Source organism: Oncorhynchus nerka, linkage group LG8 (genome assembly GCF_034236695.1).
Source record: "Oncorhynchus nerka isolate Pitt River linkage group LG8, Oner_Uvic_2.0, whole genome shotgun sequence".
NCBI lineage: Eukaryota > Metazoa > Chordata > Actinopteri > Salmoniformes > Salmonidae > Oncorhynchus > Oncorhynchus nerka.
Window position 1 is genome coordinate 10,628,603 of NC_088403.1, and position 20,000 is coordinate 10,648,602.

The following is a 20,000-nucleotide window of genomic DNA, read 5'->3' on the forward strand; positions in this document are numbered from 1 at the left end:
GATGGAGAGATTGAGGAAGAGAGAGATGGAGAGATTGAGGAAGAGAGAGAGAGAGATGGAGAGATTGAGGAAGAGAGAGATGGAGAGATTGAGGAAGAGAGAGATGGAGAGATTGAGGAAGAGAGAGAGAGAGATGGAGAGATTGAGGAAGAGAGAGAGAGAGATGGAGAGATTGAGGAAGAGAGAGAGAGAGATGGAGAGATTGAGGAAGAGAGAGAGAGAGATGGAGAGATTGAGGAAGAGGAGATGAGGAAGAGAGATGGAGACAGAAAACTGAAGAGGAATAGAGAGATAGAGGAATAGAGAGGAAGAGGAATAGAGAGATAGAGGAATAGAGACAAGAGGAATAGAGAGATAGAGGAATAGAGAATAGAGAACTAGAGGAATAGAGGAAAGAGAGATAGAGGAATAGAGAGATAGAGAGATGGAGGGAGAGGAATAGAGAGAGAGAGATGGAGAGATAGAGGAAGAGAGAGATAGATGGAATGACCCTCCTGTCCTACCCTGCCTGGCAGCCACCTCGTCTTAACAGACACTGGGTCCCTGGGTCTGGCACCAGGCCTAACGACCCCATAAACGTCACAGAGGACTGATGAGCACCAGTTTAACGGGCTCCATAAAACACACAGAGGAGGGAGAAGGTCTGTGTGTCTGTGTGGGAGGAGGGGAGGAAGAGAGGAAGAGGGTCTGTGTGGGGGGAGGGGAAGAAGAGAGGGAGAGGGTCTGTGTGGGGGAGGGGAGGGGAGGAAGAGAGGGAGGAGGGAGAGGGTCTGTGTGGGGGAGGGGAGGGGAGGAAGAGAGGGAGGAGGGAGAGGGTCTGTGTGGGAGGAGGGGAGGAAGAGAGGGAGAGGGTCTGTGTGGGAGGAGGGGAGGAAGAGAGGGAGAGGGTCTGTGGGGAGGAGGGGAGGAAGAGAGGGAGAGGGTCTGTGTGGGAGGAGGGGAGGAAGAGAGGGAGAGGGTCTGTGTGGGAGGAGGGGAGGAAGAGAGGGAGAGGGTCTGTGTGGGAGGAGGGGAGGAAGAGAGGGAGAGGGTCTGTGTGGGAGGAGGGAGGAAGAGAGGGAGAGGGTCTGTGTGGGAGGAGGGGAGGAAGAGAGGGAGAGGGTCTGTGTGGGAGGAGGGGAGGAAGAGAGGGAGAGGGTCTGTGTGGGAGGAGGGGAGGAAGAGAGGGAGAGGGTCTGTGTGGGAGGAGGGGAGGAAGAGAGGGAGAGGGTCTGTGTGGGAGGAGGGGAGGAAGAGAGGGAGAGGGTCTGTGTGGGAGGAGGGGAGGAAGAGAGGGAGAGGGTCTGTGTGGGAGGAGGGGAGGAAGAGAGGGAGAGGGTCTGTGTGGGAGGAGGGGAGGAAGAGAGGGAGAGGGTCTGTGTGGGAGGAGGGGAGGAAGAGAGGGAGAGGGTCTGTGTGGGAGGAGGGGAAGAAGAGAGGGAGAGGGTCTGTGTGGGAGGAGGGGAAGAAGAGGGAGAGGGTCTGTGTAGGAGGAGGGGAAGAAGAGAGGGAGAGGGTCTGTGTGTCTGTGTGGGGGAGGGAGGAAGAGAGGGAGAGGGTCTGTGTGTCTGTGTGGGGGAGGGGAGGAAGAGAGGGAGGAGGGCAGGGAGGGAGGAGGAAAGACAGCCAGCTTGAGGGCAGCCTGGCACGTGGAAGGGAGATGAGGAGGAGCAAGAGGGAGGAGATCCCAGTCTTGGCTCATTATTTTAGGGCCTAGTGAGGCCCTGCTGGGCCCTCTACTGGCAGGAGACCCAGCAGGAGACTAAGAGAGGGAGGAGGGAGAGAGAGAGGTGGGGAATTCACCAGAGCTACAGCTAGCTATGTTAATAGTATACTTTGGGCAGGGGAGTAGAGACGGAGAAGAGACCGATACACAAAACCAAGATGGAAACATAGATGAAACTGAAAGGATCTGAGAAAACATTCATTCACACAGTTTGGATTCCAAAACAAAAAGGACACATAGACCCAGTGACTGACCTGCTCTGACGCCGCGGTACTGTGGCTTAGCGAAGAAGTCACACTGGGAGACGATGATGGCAGACACTCCTAGTATACAGACTACTACCAGGTAGATTAACCTGGGGTTGGGAGAGCAGTAGAACGAGTAGTAGAGCCATGGAACAAAGGAGCCCATGATCAGGAAGGCTATGCCAGAGTAGTCCAGTCTGGAGAGAGAGACAGAGAGATGAATGATCTGGATCAGAGAAACTAAGTGTTAATCAATCATTCCTTTTCCAAAGTAACGCTTAGGGAACATTACATTGTGACGTCATGCCAATAAAGCAATTTGAAATGTATATATTTTGTTTTATTGACACACAGAGAGCGAGAGAGACAGAGCGAGAGAGACAGAGCGAGAGAGACAGAGCGAGAGAGACAGAGACAGAGAGAGACAGAGACAGACAGAGACAGAGAGAGACAGACAGAGAAAGAGAGAGAGAGAGAGAGAGAGAGAGAGAGAGAGAGAGAGACAGAGAGAGAGAGACAAAATCAAATCAAGAGAGAGAGACAGACAGAGACAGAGAGAGAGAGAGAGAGAAAGAGACACAGAAAGAGACACAGAAAGAGACACAGAAAGAGACACAGAAAGAGAGAGACAGAAAGAGACAGACAGAGAGAGACCAAAGGTTAGACCAATGACTAAACATCTGTTCCATCAACTGCTTCAACCAACGGAATAGTCCCAAAAGTGCAAATTCAAGACAAAATCAAGTCTACCCCCCAAATCAAGTATTTGGCACTGGTTCTGCTATCAACACGTGTGGTGCAGTCAGGAGTCAGGTGCACGAAAGGCAAACGTAACCATGGTCTTACTTGGAGAAGACACGAGAGACGCCCTCAGAGTGGCAGTAGACGGTGTGGAAGAGCCAGGAGAAGGACAGACACAGGATGGCCCCAATGAAGAAGATACCAATCACTATCTTCTCCTGGAACGGGGCCGCAAAGTACATGTTGGAACGAAACATATACATGATGCCCAGGCACAGGAAGAACAGACAGCCTGGAGGAAGGAGAGAGAGATGGAGGGAGGGAGGGGAGGGGAGAGGGAGATGAGAGAGAGGGGGAGAGATGGAGGGAGGGAAGGGGAGAGAGATGGAGAGAGGGAAGGGGAGAGAGAGGGAGGGAGGGGAGGGGAGAGAGGGGAGGGAGAGAGATGGAGGGAGGGGAGGGGAGAGAGAGGGAGGGAGGGAAGGGGAGAGAGGGAAGGGGAGGGAGATGGAAGGGGAGAGAGATGGAGGAGGGGAAGGGAGAGAGGGGAGGGAGGGAGGGAAGGGGAGAGAGAGGGAGGGAGGGAAGGGGGAGAGAGATGGAGGGAGGAGGGAGGGGAGAGATGGAGGGAGGGAGGGGGGAGAGGGAGGAGAGGGAGGGAAGGAGAGAGAGGGATGGAGGGAGGGGAGGGAGGGGAGAGAGAGGGAGGGAGGGAAGGGGAGAGAGATGAGATGGGAGGGAAGGGGAGAGAGATGAGATGGGAGGGAAGGGGAGAGAGATGGAGGGAGGGAAGGGGAGAGAGATGGAGGGAGGGAAGGGGAGAGAGATGGAGGGAGGGAAGGGGAGAGAGATGAGATGGGAGGGGGAGAGAGATGAGATGGGAGGGGAGAGATGAGATGGGAGGGGAGAGAGATGAGATGGGAGGGGGAGAGAGATGAGATGGGAGGGGGAGAGAGATGGAGGGAGGAGAGAAGGGGAGAGAGAGAGTCAGTCTGATATATCAGTTGTATACATACTGAATCCTAGTGAGCTCAACTTTACTGAGTTTTGTCACAGATACTATAGATTTATAAAAACATGTCTACCCCATCTCCAGGTAAATAGTGGCCTTGATCTTACACATACTGCAGTGAAGCCCTAGATTTAGGGTAGGTTTTTAGTGCAATTAATCATTTTTAGCCATTGTATTTGGTCAGAGAATTCATGCTAATGATTTATATTCTAATTTGTAGTCTCGCTTGTCAGTGACTGTGGGAAGACTAAACGATCCTGAGTTGTGATACTAAAAGTGAACACTAGGTGGTAGTGGTGGGTAGAGAACGCACTTTGTTTGTGTGAACATGAGGTGTGATGGGTGCCCCCCCTCGATTCAGTCAGGCTGAGTAACAATATGGGTGTGTCCTCTACTTGTCCTCTACCAGCCAGAGGGGGGGCCTGTGTCCTCTAGTCCAGGGTTTCTCAAACCAGGTCCTGGGGCATGTTTTGGTGTTTAACCAGCATCACACAGCTGATTGAAATAAACAACACATCAAACTTTGATAATTTGAATCAGCTGTGTAGTGCTAGAGCCAAAACCAAAAGGTTATTCCCCGGGGGGGGGGGGGGTTGAGTCAGTAATCTGAGTCACACTACGCAACAGATTCACCAGATGAGATAAATACAGTGAGTTACTTCCCTCTGCCAGCCACACTGACCTCAGTGGGTACGTAGGCCCCGTCAGACCTCAGTGGGTACCGTAGGCCCCGTCAGACCTCAGTGGGTACCGTAGGCCCCGTCAGACCTCAGTGGGTACCGTAGGCCCCGTCAGACCTCAGTGGGTACCGTAGGCCCCGTCAGACCTCAGTGGGTACCGTAGGCCCCGTCAGACCTCAGTGGGTACCGTAGGCCCCGTCAGACCTCAGTGGGTACCGTAGGCCCCGTCAGACCTCAGTGGGTACGTAGGCCCCGTCAGACCTCAGTGGGTACGTAGGCCCCGTCAGACCTCAGTGGGTACGTAGGCCCCGTCAGACCTCAGTGGGTACCGTAGGCCCCGTCAGACCTCCCGTCAGACCTCAGTGGGTACCGTAGGCCCCGTCAGACCTCAGTGGGTACCGTAGGCCCCGTCAGACCTCAGTGGGTACCGTAGGCCCCGTCAGACCTCAGTGGGTACGTAGGCCCCGTCAGACCTCAGTGGGTACGTAGGCCCGTCAGACCTCAGTGGGTACCGTAGGCCCGTCAGACCTCAGTGGGTACCGTAGGCCCCGTCAGACCTCAGTGGGTACCGTAGGCCCCGTCAGACCTCAGTGGGTACCGTAGGCCCCGTCAGACCTCAGTGGGTACGTAGGCCCCGTCAGACCTCAGTGGGTACGTAGGCCCCGTCAGACCTCAGTGGGTACGTAGGCCCCGTCAGACCTCAGTGGGTACGTAGGCCCCGTCAGACCTCAGTGGGTACGTAGGCCCCGTCAGACCTCAGTGGGTACGTAGGCCCCGTCAGACCTCAGTTGGGTAGACCCCGTCAGACCTCAGTTGGGTAGACCCTGTCATAACACCACAACCTCCTGTCCCCATTCTCAAAAGGACAGTGGGCTTCTTTCTGCTTTCAGACAACTGTTGTACTACGGTTTCTACATCCGTCTGTGGTTCCATTGTTATTGTGATTGGGGGCTGGAGTTTTTCCTGACTAATGTGACTGTCATGCAGTCTCATCTCCCTGCTTTCAGATGACTGTCTCTCTCTCTTCCTCATATCTGTTTATATTTACTATCTAATGACTCAGACCTGGAGTTTTTCCTGACTAACATAACCAGGGAAAAACTCTGGGTCCAAGAACGTTCTAGGCCTAAAGAGGCCTGGTAAAATCCCAAGGTCAGGCAGAGACTCCTGACCCCTAGCTACAATGCCATGTTTAATAGGTTATTGTTGTGTGTGTTCTTTGTTCTGTTGGATGCTCACCAGGACAAAGCTATGGAGGGCTGCCAGCTAAATGGTTCCAACCCTAACCCAGCTAAATGGTTCCAACCCTAACCCTATCTAAAATGGGTCCAACCCTATCTAAAATGGGTCCAACCCAATCTAAAATGGGTCCAACCCAATCTAAAATGGGTCCAACCCAATCTAAAATGGGTCCAACCCAATCTAAAATGGGTCCAACCCAATCTAAAATGGGTCCAACCCAATCTAAAATGGGTCCAACCCTAACCCAATCTAAAATGGGTTAACCCAATCTAAAATGGGTCCAACCCTAACCCAATCTAAAATGGGTCCAACCCTAACCCAATCTAAAATGGGTCCAGACCTAACCCTCTCTCTAAAATGGGTATTTAACCCTAATGACCCCTGGAGTCTAACAAAAATGGGTCCAACCCTAACCCAATCTAAAATGGGTCCAACCCTAACCCAATCTAAAATGGGTCCAACCCTAACCCAATCTAAAAATGGGTCCAACCCTAACCCAATCTAAAAATGGGTCCAACCCTAACCCAATCTAAAAATGGGTCCAACCCTAACCCAATCTAAAAATGGGTCCAACCCTAACCCAATCTAAAAATGGGTCCAACCCTAACCCAATCTAAAAATGGGTCCAACCCTAACCCAGCTAAATGGGTCTTATTTGAATACTCAGTTCTCCGTTTACTCAGAGGTCCTGTCCTTATTTAATGCCCAACGCATCTGCTCTGGAGCGGAAGAGAGTGTGTGTGTGTGGTTTGCCCTGTGCTCCCATATTATTCTATCATTTCTGCACGTGTGAGCAGGGACCTCATGTTAGTCTGTGTATTGGTTGGTCCTTAGTCTGACTCTCTGTGTGGTGTGTGTGTGTGTGTGTGTGTGTGTGTGTGTAGCGTCTTAAACCCGTCAGGATGGAAGCAGCAGAGTGCTCAAGCAGAGAGCGGGGAACGTTAACACCATTACTAGTGATTAGGGCAGGACGTTACAACATGGCAGATTAACCATGCTACTCTATTAAGAGACAACATAGTATTAAACACTGTTTTATCCTCTGTGTCTGGCTCAGCTGTGTCACCCTAACCCAACCTAAAAATGGGTTTCTAACCCTGTGATCTAATTAGCTGTGGGTTTCTAAGGGTGTAGTGTGATCTAATTAGCTGTGGGTTTCTAAGGGTGTAGTGTGATCTAATTAGCTGTGGGTTTCTAAGGGTGTAGTGTGATCTTATTTGTTGTGGGTTTCTAAGGGTGTAGTGTGATCTTATTTGTTGTGGGTTTCTAAGGGTGTAGTGTGATCTTATTTGTTGTGGGTTTCTAAGGGTGTAGTGTGATCTATTTAGCTGTTAAGTCACTCAAACCAAAGTAAATGTCACCATCAAATGACATTCATTTACTAGCTTTATTTTAAAAATATATTTCAATTTAAAATGCTAGCTTGGTGTGTGTCAGTGATTGTGTCGTCCCCCCTGACCACTCTCTTACCCAGCAGGTGACTAGCTTGGTGTGTGTCAGTGGGTCCCCCCCACCCCAACTCTCTTACCCAGCAGGTGACTAGCTTGGTGGGTCAGTGATTGTGTCCCCCCCCCCAGTTCTCCACTCTCTTACCCAGCAGGTGACTAGTCCTTGTTTAAGTGATTGTGTCCCCCACTCTCTCTGGAGCAGGTCACTAGCTTGGTGTGTGTGTGATTTGTGTGTACCCCACTCTTCTTCACCCAGCAGGTGACTAGGGACTTGGTGTGTGTCAGTGATTGGTCCCCCCACCCCAGACCCAGCAGGTGACTCTTGGTGTGTGTCAGTGATTGTGTGTCCCCCCACCACCACTCTCTTAACCCAGCAGGTGACTAGCTTGGTGTGTGTCAGTGATTGTGTCCCCCCCCACCCCCACCACTCTCTTACCCAGCAGGTTACTAGCTTGGTGTGTGATTGTGTCCCCCCCACCCCCACCACTCTCTTACCCAGCAGGTGACTAGCTTGGTGTGTGTCAGTGATTGTGTCCCCCCACCACCACTGTGGGTTACCCAGCAGGTGACTAGCTTGGTGTGTGTCAGTGATTGTGTCCCCTAACCCCCACCACTCTGGGTTTCTAAGCAGGTGACTAGTGTGATTGTTTGTCCCCCCACCCCCATTTGCTGACTGGCTTGTGTGTGTCAGTGATTGTGTCCCCCCCCACCACCACTCTCTTACCCAGCAGGTGACTAGCTTGGTGTGTGTCATTGATGTGTCCCCCCCCACCCCCACCACTCTCTGTGACCCAGCAGGTTAGTTGTGGGTTTCAGGGTGAGTGTGATCCCCCCCACCACCACTGTGGGTTTCCCAGCAGGTGACTAGCTTGGTGTGTGTCAGTGATTGTGGGTTTCCCCCCACCACCACTCTCTTGACCCAGCAGGTGACTAGCTTGGTGTGTGTCAGTGATTGTGTCCCCCCCACCCCCACCACTGTCTTTCCCAGCAGGTGACTAGCTTGGTGTGTGATTGTGTCCCCCCCCACCCCCACCACTCTCTTACCCAGCAGGTGACTAGCTTGGTGTGTGTCAGTGATTGTGTGTCCCCCCACCACCACTGGGTTTCCCAGCAGGTGACTAGCTGTGGGTGTGTCAAGTGATTGTGTGATCCCCCCACTGTGGGTTTCTTACCCAGCAGGTGACTATTTGTGTGTTCAGGATGTGTGATCTGACTTGCTGTGGGTTTCAGTGTAGTGTGACCACCACTTGTCTTGGACCCAGCAGGTGACTAATTGGTGTGTGTTTCAAGGGTGATTGTGATCCCCCATTTACCACTCTGTTAAGTCAGCAGGTGACTAGCTTGCTGTGTGTCAAGTGATTGTGTCCCCCCCACCACCACTCAAATGACCCAGCAGGTGACTAGCTTGGTGTTTGTCAGTGATATGTGTCCCCCCCACTTCTTAAAGCAGGTGACTAGCTTGGTGTGTGTCAGTGATTGTGTCCCCCCCACTCTCTTACCCAGCAGGTGACTAGCTTGGTGTGTGTCAGTGATTGTGTCCCCCCCACCCCCACCACTCTTTACCCAGCAGGTGACTAGCTTGGTGTGTGTCAGTGATTGTGTCCCCCCCACCACCACTCTCTTACCCAGCAGGTGACTAGCTTGGTGTGTGTCAGTGATTGTGTCCCCCCACCCCCACCACTCTCTTACCCAGCAGGTGACTAGCTTGGTGTGTGTCAGTGATTGTGTCCCCCCCCCCCACCACTCTCTTACCCAGCAGGTGACTAGCTTGGTGTGTGTCAGTGATTGTGTCCCCCCCCCCCCACCACTCTCTTACCCAGCAGGTGACTAGCTTGGTGTGTGTCAGTGATTGTGTCCCCCCCCCACCACCACTCTCTTACCCAGCAGGTGACTAGCTTGGTGTGTGTCAGTGATTGTGTCCCCCCCCACCCCCCCACCACTCTCTTACCCAGCAGGTGACTAGCTTGGTGTGTGTCAGTGATTGTGTCCCCCCACCACCACTCTCTTACCCAGCAGGTGGCTAGCTTGGTGTTTGTCAGTGATTGTGTCCCCCCCCACCACCACCACTCTCTTACCCAGCAGGTGACTAGCTTGGTGTGTGTCAGTGATTGTGTCCCCCCCCCCACCCCCACCACTCTCTTACCCAGCAGGTGACTAGCTTGGTGTGTGTCAGTGATTGTGTCCCCCACCACCACCACTCTCTTACCCAGCAGGTGACTAGCTTGGTGTGTGTCAGTGATTGTGCCCCCCCCACCACCACTCTCTTACCCAGCAGGTGACTAGCTTTGTGTGTGTCAGTGATTGTGTCCCCCCCCCACCACCACTCTCTTACCCAGCAGGTGACTAGCTTGGTGTTTGTCAGTGATTGTGTCCCCCCCCACCACCACTCTCTTACCCAGCAGGTGACTAGCTTGGTGTGTGTCAGTGATTGTGCCCCCCCACCACCACTCTCTTACCGAGCAGGTGAGTCCAGATGTTGCCAGTCTCAGTGTGGATCCTGAAGATGCTCTTGAAGCAGGCCCTGAAGGAGGGCATGGGCGGCCGGTGCCCGTGGCGGAGATACTCGTTATCCTTCAGCCACTCAGGCAGCACGTCATGAGGAATGACTCGCCACCGGCCTTCCCACACCTGGGGAGAAGACACAGGGAGAGGCGCGGAAAAGCACTTCGTTAGGTTTTCCTCCGACGCGGGATTGAACTTGAGTTACGAATAAAATGACACAACTGAGGGGAATAAAAAGAGTGTTCTCTTTCGTGTGTTTCTCTCTCATTTCCATTTGATGTTCAGGGTGAATGGACACCCGGATAATCTCTGTGTTAGAGGCCTGTGGAACAGTAGTCCTAACAATCTCTGATGTTAGGGAGGCTACTGTTCCACAGGCCTCCATGTAATATCTGTGTTAGGGAGGCCTGTGGAACAGTAGTCTATGTAATATCTGTGTTAGGGAGGCCTGTGGAACAGTAGTCTATGTAATATCTGTGTTAGGGAGGCCTGTGGAACAGTAGTCTATGTAATATCTGTGTTAGGGAGGCCTGTGGAACAGTAGTCTATGTAATATCTGTTGTTAGGGAGGCCTGTGGAACAGTAGTCTATGGAATATCTGTGTTAGGGAGGCCTGTGGAACAGTAGTCTATGGAATATCTGTGTTAGGGAGGCCTGTGGAACAGTAGTCTATGTAATATTTGTGTTGGGGAGGCCGTGGAACAGTAGTCTATATAATATCTGTGTTAGACTACTGTTCCACAGACCTCCCTATGTAATATCTGTGTGTACAGTGTTAGAGGAGAGAAGGAACACACAGGTCCTTAATGGAACCCTATTCCCTATGTAGGGAGGCCTGTGGAACAGGGCCCTATTCCCTATGTAATACTCTGTTAGAGGCCAGGGAACCTATTCCCTATGTTGTATCTGTGTACCAGACCCCTATTCCCTAGTAGTCTACTTTATCTCAGGGCCCTATTTCCTATGTTGTGCACCTGTGGACCAGAGCACTATTCTATGTAGTACTACTTTAGGGAGGCCTGTGGAACAGTAGTCTCCTGTGTTAGGGAGGCCTGTGGAACAGTTCCCTGTGTTAGGGAGGCCTGTGGAACAGTATTCCCTATGTAATGCACTCTTTAGAGGCCAGTGGACCCCTATTCTATGTAATGCACTACTTTAGAGGCCAGTGGAACCTATTCCCTATGTTGTGCACTACTTTGGACCAGTAGTCACTATTCCCTGTGTTAGTGCAGGCTACTTTGGAACAGGGCCCTATTCCCTATGTAGTGCACTACTTTGGACCAGGGCCCTATTCCCTATGTAGTGCATCACTTTAGACCAGACCCCTATTCCCTATGTAGTGCATACTTTAGACCAGGGCCCTATTCCCTATGTAATATACTTTAGACCAGGCCCTATTCCCTAGTAGTCTAGTGAATATCTGTGTTAGGGAGGCCTGTGGACCAGTAGTCCCTATGTAATGCATTACTTTAGACCAGAGGAACTATTCCCTATGTAATATCACTACTTTAGACCAGGCCTGTTCCCTATGGAACAGTAGTCCCTATTCCTATGTTAGGGCACTCTTTGGACCAGAGTCTATTCCCTATCTGTGTTAGGGAGGCCTTTGGACCAGAGCCCTATTCCCTATGTTAGGGAGGCCTTTAGACCAGGGCCCTATTCCTGTGTAGTGCACTACTTTGGACCAGGGCCCTATTCCTATGTAGTGCACTACTTTAGACCAGGGTCCTATTCCCTATGTAGTGCACTACTTTCCAGACCAGGGCCCTATTCCCTATGTAGTGCACTACTTTAGACCAGGGCCCTATTCCATGTAGTGCACTACTTTAGACCAGAACCCTATTCCCTATGTAGTGCACTACTTTAGACCAGGGCCCTATTCCCTATGTAGTGCACTACTTTAGACCAGAGCCCTATTCCCTATGTAGCGCATTACTTTAGACCAGGGCCCTATTCCCTATGTAGTGCACTACTTTAGACCAGAGCCCTATTCCCTATGTAGTGCACTACTTTAGACCAGGGCCCTATTCCCTATGTACTGCACTACTTTAGACCAGAGCCCTATTCCCTATGTAGCGCATTACTTTAGACCAGAGCCCTATTCCCTATATAGTGCAGTACTTTAGACCAGAGCCCTATTCCCTATATAGTGCACTACTTTAGACCAGAGCCCTATTCCCTATATACTGCACTACTTTAGACCAGAGCCCTATTCCCTATATAGTGCACTACTTTAGACCAGAGCCCTATTCTCTATATAGTGCACTACTTTAGACCAGAGCCCTATTCCCTATATAGTGCACTACTTTAGACCAGAGCCCTATTCCCTATATAGTGCACTACTTTAGACCAGGGCCCTATTCCCTACATAGTGCACTACTTTAGACCAGAGCCTATAGGGTTGGGCACAGGAGACAGAGAGAAACAGTTGTTGTTGACTAATTCTGAGTCATCAAGTGATTTATTTCTGTAATTGAAAGCCTGCTGTTTGCCATTTCAGCACAAGTTAGATGTCTGTCTCCATCAACTGAGGGATTGTGAGCAGCGTAGGTTCATTTCTAGTTGGCCTCCGTTCTAGAGGTTAGGCATCACAGAGGACATATTGCAGGGCCGTGTTCAGTCGGACACACACAGCAAAACATTTAGCAACAGATACATTTCTTCTATAGGATAAGTGAATGTATAGAACCTCCCTGTTTCAAATGTTGTTTTTTCTCCCTACTGAACATGACAATCATGCCACATAACCCACTGGGGTGACAGAGAGAGATGAACAAACCTCTGTGTGATAATGACAGGCTGAATAAACGTCCCCCTCATCAAAAGTGGTGCACTTTACAGAGAAAAGGCTGTACAGAGTCAATGTGATGGGGAACCGGTGCAGAGTCAATGTGAGGGGGAACCGGTGCAGAGTCAATGTGAGGGGGAACCGGTGCAGAGTCAATGTGAGGGGGAACCGGTGCAGAGTCAATGTGAGGGGGAACCGGTGCAGAGTCAATGTGAGGGGGAACCGGTGCAGAGTCAATGTGGAGGGGTGCAGAGTCAATGTGTGCAGAGTCAATGTGGGGGGAGTCAATGTGAGGGGGAACCGGCGCAGAGTCAATGTGAGGGGGAACCGGCGCAGAGTCAATGTGAGGGGGAACCGGCGCAGAGTCAATGTGATGGGGAACCGGCGCAGAGTCAATGTGATGGGGGAACCGGCGCAGAGTCAATGTGAGGGGAACCGGCGCAGAGTCAATGTGAGGGGAACCGGTGCAGAGTCAATGTGAGGGGGAACCGGTGCAGAGTCAATGTGGAGGGGGAACCGGTGCAGAGTCAATGTGGAGGGGGAACCGGTGCAGAGTCAATGTGAGGGGGAACCGGTGCAGAGTCAATGTGAGGGGAACCGGTGCAGAGTCAATGTGAAACCGGTGCAGAGTCAATGTGAGGGGAACCGGTGCAGAGTCAATGTGAGGGGGAACCGAACAAATGTGGAGGGGAACCATGCAGAGTCAATGTGGAGGGGGAACCGGTGCAGAGTCAATGTGAGGGGGAACCGGTGCAGAGTCAATGTGAGGGGAACCGGTGCAGAGTCAATGTGATCAATGGGGGGAACCGGCGCAGAGTCAATGTGAGGGGAACCGGCGCAGAGTCAATGTGATGGGGAACCGGCGCAGAGTCAATGTGATGGGGAACCGGGCAACTGATGGGGAACCAGCGCAGAGTCAATGTGATGGGGGGAACCGCAGAGTCAATGTGATGGGGAACCGGCGCAGAGTCAATATGGGGGAACCGGGTCAATATGAGGGGAACCGGCGCAGAGTCAATGTGCAGGGGGAACCGGCGCAGAGTCAATGTGAGGGGGAACCGGCGCAGAGTCAATGTGAGGGGGAACCGGTACAGAGTCAATGTGAGGGGGAACCGGTACAGAGTCAATGTGAGGGGGAACCGGTACAGAGTCAATGTGAGGGGGTACTGGTTAGTCCACATACTCTTGGTCATGTAGTGTATGTCCAAGGTGAGACTTAGGGGGACCAGTGTGTGTGTGAGAGAGAGAGAGAGACTGACCTTGTGAACAAACTCCTCCATCTTCTCCATGGCGTGGTGGGCTTGTAGTAGAGGCGTCATGCCCATGAAGCCCTCGTCTGGAGTCTTCAAGTCCTCCTCCCCTGCAGAGGTAGAGTCCATCCCTCCATCTCTCTCCTCCTCCTCTCCATCAGTCACTTTCTGCAACTCCAGCGCATTGGGTCTCTGAGAACACAAGAACACCCCGTTAGAACAGAACCCCAGTCGGAACAACAGATCCCCCCCAGTCGGAACAGATCCCCCCAGTCAGAGGAACAGATCCCCCCAGTCAGAGGAACAGATCCCCCAGTCAGAGGAACAGACCCCCAGTCAGAGGAACAGACCCCCAGTCAGAACAACAGACCCCCAGTCAGAACAACAGACCCCCAGTCGGAACAACAGACCCCCCCCACAGTCGGAACAACAGACCCCCCACAGTCGGAACAACAGACCCCCCACAGTCGGAACAACAGACCCCCCACAGTCGGAACAACAGACCCCCCCACAGTCGGAACAACAGACCCCCCACAGTCGGAACAACAGACCCCCACAGTCCCCAGGAACAACAGACCCCCCCAGTCGGAACAACAGACCCCCCACAGTCGGAACAACAGACCCCCCAGTCAGAACAACAGACCCCCCCAGAGTCCCCCAGGAACAACAGACCCCCAGTCGGAACAACAGACCCCCCCCCCAGTCGGAACAACAGACCCCCAGTCGGAACAACAGACCCCCAGTCAGAACAACAGACCCCCCCGGTCAGAACAACAGACCCCCCCAGTCAGAGGAACAGACCCCCAGTCAGAGGAACAGATCCCCCAGTCAGGAGGAACAGACCCCCAGTCAGAACAACAGACCCCCAGTCAGAACAACAGACCCCCCAGTCAGAACAACAGACCCCCCCAGTCAGAGGAACAGACCCCCCCCCTGTCAGAGGAACAGACCCCCCAGTCAGAGGAACAGACCCCCCGGTCAGAGGAACAGATCCCCCAGTCAGAACAACAGATCCCCGGTCAGAACAACAGACCCCCAGTCAGAACAACAGACCCCCCAGTCAGAGAACAGACCCCCCGGTCAGAGGAACAGACAGATCCCCCAGTCAGAGGAACAGATCCCCCAGTCAGAACAACAGACCCCCCCCCAGTCAGAACAACAGACCCCCCAGTCAGAACAACAGACCCCCCAGTCAGAACAACAGACCCCCCAGTCGGAACAACAGACCCCCCAGACCCCCCAGTCGAACAACAGACCCCCAGTCGGAACAACAGACCCCCCAGTCAGAACAACAGACCCCCAGTCAGAGGAACAGACCCCCGGTCAGACAACAGACCCCCGGTCAGAGGAACAGAGGAACAGACCCCCGGTCAGAGGAACAGATCCCCCGGTCAGAGGAACAGATCCCCCCCGGTCAGAGTCAGAACAGATCCCCCAGTCAGAGGAACAGATCCCCCAGTCAGAGGAACAGATCCCCCAGTCAGAACAGACCCCCCCAGACCCCCCCAGTCAGAACAACAGACCCCCCCCCAGTCAGAACAACAGACCCCCCCAGTCAGAACAACAGACCCCCAGGCAGAACAACAGACCCCCCAGTCAGAACAACAGACCCCCCCAGTCAGAACAGACCCCCAGTCAGAACAACAGACCCCCCAGATCGGAACAGAGGAGACCCCCAGAACACACACACCCCCCAGGACTCCCCCGTCAGGGCCCAGACCCCCGGTCAAACTGAATATCAGTTTCCCTCAGAGGAACAACACACCCCCGGGTCAGAATAAACCATTGATTGGTCCCCGGCTCAGAGGAACAGATCTATCTGCTTTGAGTTTTCCAACCCCAGACATGCTTTGTATGGTTTTAAGCCACTCTCCCATCCCAACCATGTCCCAATAGCACCTTATGGGCCCTGGTCAAAAACAGACCCCCCCAGTCAAACAGAATAGGGTCCCCAGTTGGGAAGGAGACCCAGTGTGGCTCAGTCAATTAACAACCCCCCCAGTCAGAACAACAGTGTGTGTGTGTGTGTGTGAGACACTCCCTACTACACAGGCAGAAAGCAATTACAATAATCAGTGAGGTGGGGGGGGGGGTTAATATACCAGAGACAGAATGGAAAAGTCATTCATCATCACACACACCAGCCCCTTCAATTTACACACCATGCAGGCCTGCTTCACACACACACACACACACACACACAGGTGGCCTGTATTAATAAACAGTCTTCCCTGACCTGCCATCAGGCAACCTTCTATCTAGCCAGGCCTTTCCAACCTCCATCAGGCTTGACCTGGTTTCTAGCCAGGCCTCCTTCCCATCCCCATCAGGCTCCCAATCTAGCCAGGCCTCCTTCCCAGTGCCGTAAACAGGAATCAGGCTTGACCTGTTATCTAGCCAGGCCAGTCCTTCCCTGCCGCCATCAGGCTTGACCTGTTAGGCAGAAAGCAATCAGGCTCAGTGACCTGGGGGGGGTTATCTAGCCAGGCCTGGAAAAGTCTTCCCATCACGCCATCAGGCCCTTGACCTGTTATCTAGCCATGCAGGCCTGCTCATCCCACACCACCATCAGGCTTGACCTGTTATCTAGACAGGCTTCATCCCTGCCGCCATCAGGCTTGACCTGTTATCTAGCCAGGCCTCCTTCCCTGCCGCCATCAGGCTTGACCTGTTATCTAGCCAGGCCTCCTTCCCTACCGCCATCAGGCTTGACCTGTTATCTAGCCAGGCCTCCTTCCCTGCCGCCATCAGGCTTGACCTGTTATCTAGCCAGGCCTCCTTCCCTGCCGCCATCAGGCTTGACCTGTTATCTCTAGCCAGGCCTCCTTCCCTGCCGCCATCAGGCTTGACCTGTTATCTAGCCAGGCCTCCTTCCCTACCGCCATCAGGCTTGACCTGTTATCTAGCCAGGCCTCCTTCCCTGCCGCCATCAGGCTTGACCTGTTATCTAGCCAGGCCTTAAACCCAGCCTCCATCAGGCTTGACCTGTTATCTAGCCAGGCCTTAAACCCAGCCTCCATCAGGCTTGACCTGTTATCTAGCCAGGCCTTAAACCCAGCCTCCATCAGGCTTGACCTGTTATCTAGCCAGGCCTCCTTCCCTGCCGCCATCAGGCTTGACCTGTTATCTAGCCAGGCCTTAAACCCAGCCTCCATCAGGCTTGACCTGTTATCTAGCCAGGCCTTAAACCCAGCCTCCATCAGGCTTGACCTGTTATCTAGCCAGGCCTCCTTCCCTGCCGCCTTCAGGCTTGACCTGTTATCTAGCCAGGCCTCCTTCCCTGCCCCCATCAGGCTTGACCTGTTATCTAGCCAGGCCTCCTTCCCTGCCGCCGCCATCAGGCTTGAATGAATAACAATGCCAGGAGATGGCACGCTGTGACACACAGTGACTGTAGGGGAAGGTCTGTTCTGAATAAATAGTAAGTAGGTTGCAGTAGAACTGGGACAACATGAAAACCCTGTCCTGTAATGATGGGGAACAAGAGAGTCCCCACACATACATACTGTATATTCATATTCAATAGGGGTCTATCCCATAGTACAGTTCAACATATCATCTATCCCATGGTACAGCTCAACATATCACCTATCCCATGGTACAGCTCAACACTCAAAGCAGGGACAACATATCACCTATCCCATGGTACAGCTCAACATATCATCTATCCCATGGTACAGCTCAACATATCACCTATCCCATGGTACAGCTCAACACTCAAAGCAGGGACAACATATCACCTATCCCATGGTACAGCTCAACATATCATCTATCCCATGGTACAGCTCAACATATCACCTATCCCATGGTACAGCTCAACACTCAAAGCAGGGACAACATATCACCTATCCCATGGTACAGCTCAACATATCATCTATCCCATGGTACAGCTCAACATATCACCTATCCCATGGTACAGCTCAACATATCACCTATCCCATGGTACAGCTCAACATATCACCTATCCCATGGTACAGCTCAACATATCACCTATCCCATGGTACAGCTCAACATATCACCTATCCCATGGTACAGCTCAACATATCATTTAAAAAGAAACAAGGGAAAGGGAGACTCACTAGTAGACTCAGAGAGAGAACGACAATTTCAGGTGACAAAAAAAAGGTTTGGCCAAGTGATAAAACCAGAGGGAGAGAAGGAGAGAGAGAGAGGAGAAAGAGAGAAAGAAGAGAAAGAGAGAGAGGAGAGAGAGAGAGAGAGAGAGAGAGAGAGAGGAGAGAGAGAGGAGAAAGAGAGAAAGAGAGGAGAGAAAGAGAGGAGAGAGAGAGGAGAGAGAGAGAGGGGAGAGAGAGGGGAGAGAGAGGGGAGAGAGAGGAGAGAGAGAAAGAGAGAAAGAGAGAAAGAGAGAAAGAGAGAGAAGGAGAGAGAGAAGAGAGAGAGAGAGAGAGAGAGAGAGAGAGAGGAGAGAGGAGAGAGAGAGGAGAGAGAGCGAGAGAAGGGGAGAGGTAAGAAGGTGAGAAATATTCAAAGCGAGAATGAGAACAGTTTCAATGGGAAAGTGTTACTAAGCCAAGGTGCAAGTAAGGGAGTCAGAGAGTGATAGAGAGATAGAAGAGAGCAGGACACATACATCACTAGAATACACCACTATAAATGTAGTCTCACACACACACACTACTCCAGTATAGATTTAGTTAGACTACAGCTGACCCCCCCACACACACTACTCCAGTATAGATTTAGTTTGACTACAGCAGAACCTCCCCACGGCTTTCTGTCAACGTTAATTCTATTTTCACATCACAACATTCATAGTCACTAAACATAGAAGTTGTAGCCATTCACCATTTACACTCTTCACATACAACTGAAGCTTCCAGAGGGTTGATGCAGGGTGCCAAGTCATCTGAAAACAGGAGCATAGAGATGAACAGTGATGCTCAAACTACACTAACTTTATGTAGACAGAGAGAGATGAACAGTGGCACCAGGCTACTATATATAAACAGAGAGAGATGAACAGTGGCTCCAGGCTACTATCTATAAACAGAGAGAGATGAACAGTTGCACCAGGCTACTATATATAAACAGAGAGAGAGAGATGAACAGTTGCACCAGGCTACTATATATAAACAGAGATAGAGAGATGAACAGTGGCACCAGGCTACTATATATAAACAGAGAGAGAGAAGAACAGTGGCACCAGGCTACTATCTATAAACAGAGAGAGAGAGAGATGAACAGTTGCACCAGGCTACTATATATAAACAGAGATAGAGAGATGAACAGTGGCACCAGGCTACTATATATAAACAGAGAGAGATGAACAGTGGCACCAGGCTACTATCTATAAACAGAGAGAGAGAAGAACAGTGGCACCAGGCTACTATCTATAAACAGAGAGAGAGATGAACAGTGGCACCAGGCTACTATATATAAACAGAGAGAGAGATGAACAGTGGCTCCAGGCTACTATATATAAACAGAGAGAGAGATGAACAGTGGCACCAGGCTACTATATATAAACAGAGAGAGAGAAGAACAGTGGCACCAGGCTACTATATATAAACAGAGAGAGAGAAGAACAGTGGCACCAGGCTACTATATATAAACAGAGATAGAGAGATGAACAGTGGCACCAGGCTACTATATATAAACAGAGAGAGAGAGATGAACAGTGGCACCAGGCTACTATATATAAACAGAGAGAGAGATGAACAGTGGCACCAGGCTACTATATATAAACAGAGATGAACAGTGGCACCAGGCTACTATATATAAACAGAGATGAACAGTGGCACCAGGCTACTATATATAAACAGAGAGAGAGATGAACAGTGGCACCAGGCTACTATATATAAACAGAGAGAGATGAACAGTGGCACCAGGCTACTATATATAAACAGAGAGAGAGAAGAACAGTGGCACCAGGCTACTATATATAAACAGAGAGAGAGAGATGAACAGTGGCACCAGGCTACTATATATAAACAGAGAGAGAGATGAACAGTGGCACCAGGCTACTATATATAAACAGAGAGAGAGATGAACAGTGGCTCCAGGCTACTATATATAAACAGAGAGAGAGATGAACAGTGGCACCAGGCTACTATATATAAACAGAGAGAGAGAAGAACAGTGGCACCAGGCTACTATATATAAACAGAGAGAGAGATGAACAGTGGCACCAGGCTACTATATATAAACAGAGAGAGAGATGAACAGTGGCACCAGGCTACTATCTATAAACAGAGAGAGAGATGAACAGTGGCACCAGGCTACTATATATAAACAGAGAGAGAGAAGAACAGTGGCACCAGGCTACTATATATAAACAGAGAGAGAGATGAACAGTGGCACCAGGCTACTATATATAAACAGAGAGAGAGATGAACAGTGGCTCCAGGCTACTATATATAAACAGAG

General features: G+C 51.5%; 1 protein-coding gene across 2 annotated transcripts in view; it reads right to left on the bottom strand.

Annotated features, from left to right (window-relative positions):
• Window positions 1-20,000, bottom strand: part of LOC115128115 (adiponectin receptor protein 2-like) — an 86,013-nt gene that overhangs the window by 9,760 nt on the left and 56,253 nt on the right. For both annotated transcript variants that reach the window (XM_065021315.1, XM_065021316.1), the window contains exons 3-6: window positions 13,623-13,805; window positions 9,530-9,701; window positions 2,797-2,983; window positions 1,960-2,147 (exon numbers count right to left, since the gene is read on the bottom strand). In XM_065021315.1, coding sequence (XP_064877387.1) covers window positions 1,960-2,147; window positions 2,797-2,983; window positions 9,530-9,701; window positions 13,623-13,805 — 730 coding nt within the window. The remainder of the gene's footprint in view (window positions 1-1,959; window positions 2,148-2,796; window positions 2,984-9,529; window positions 9,702-13,622; window positions 13,806-20,000) is intronic.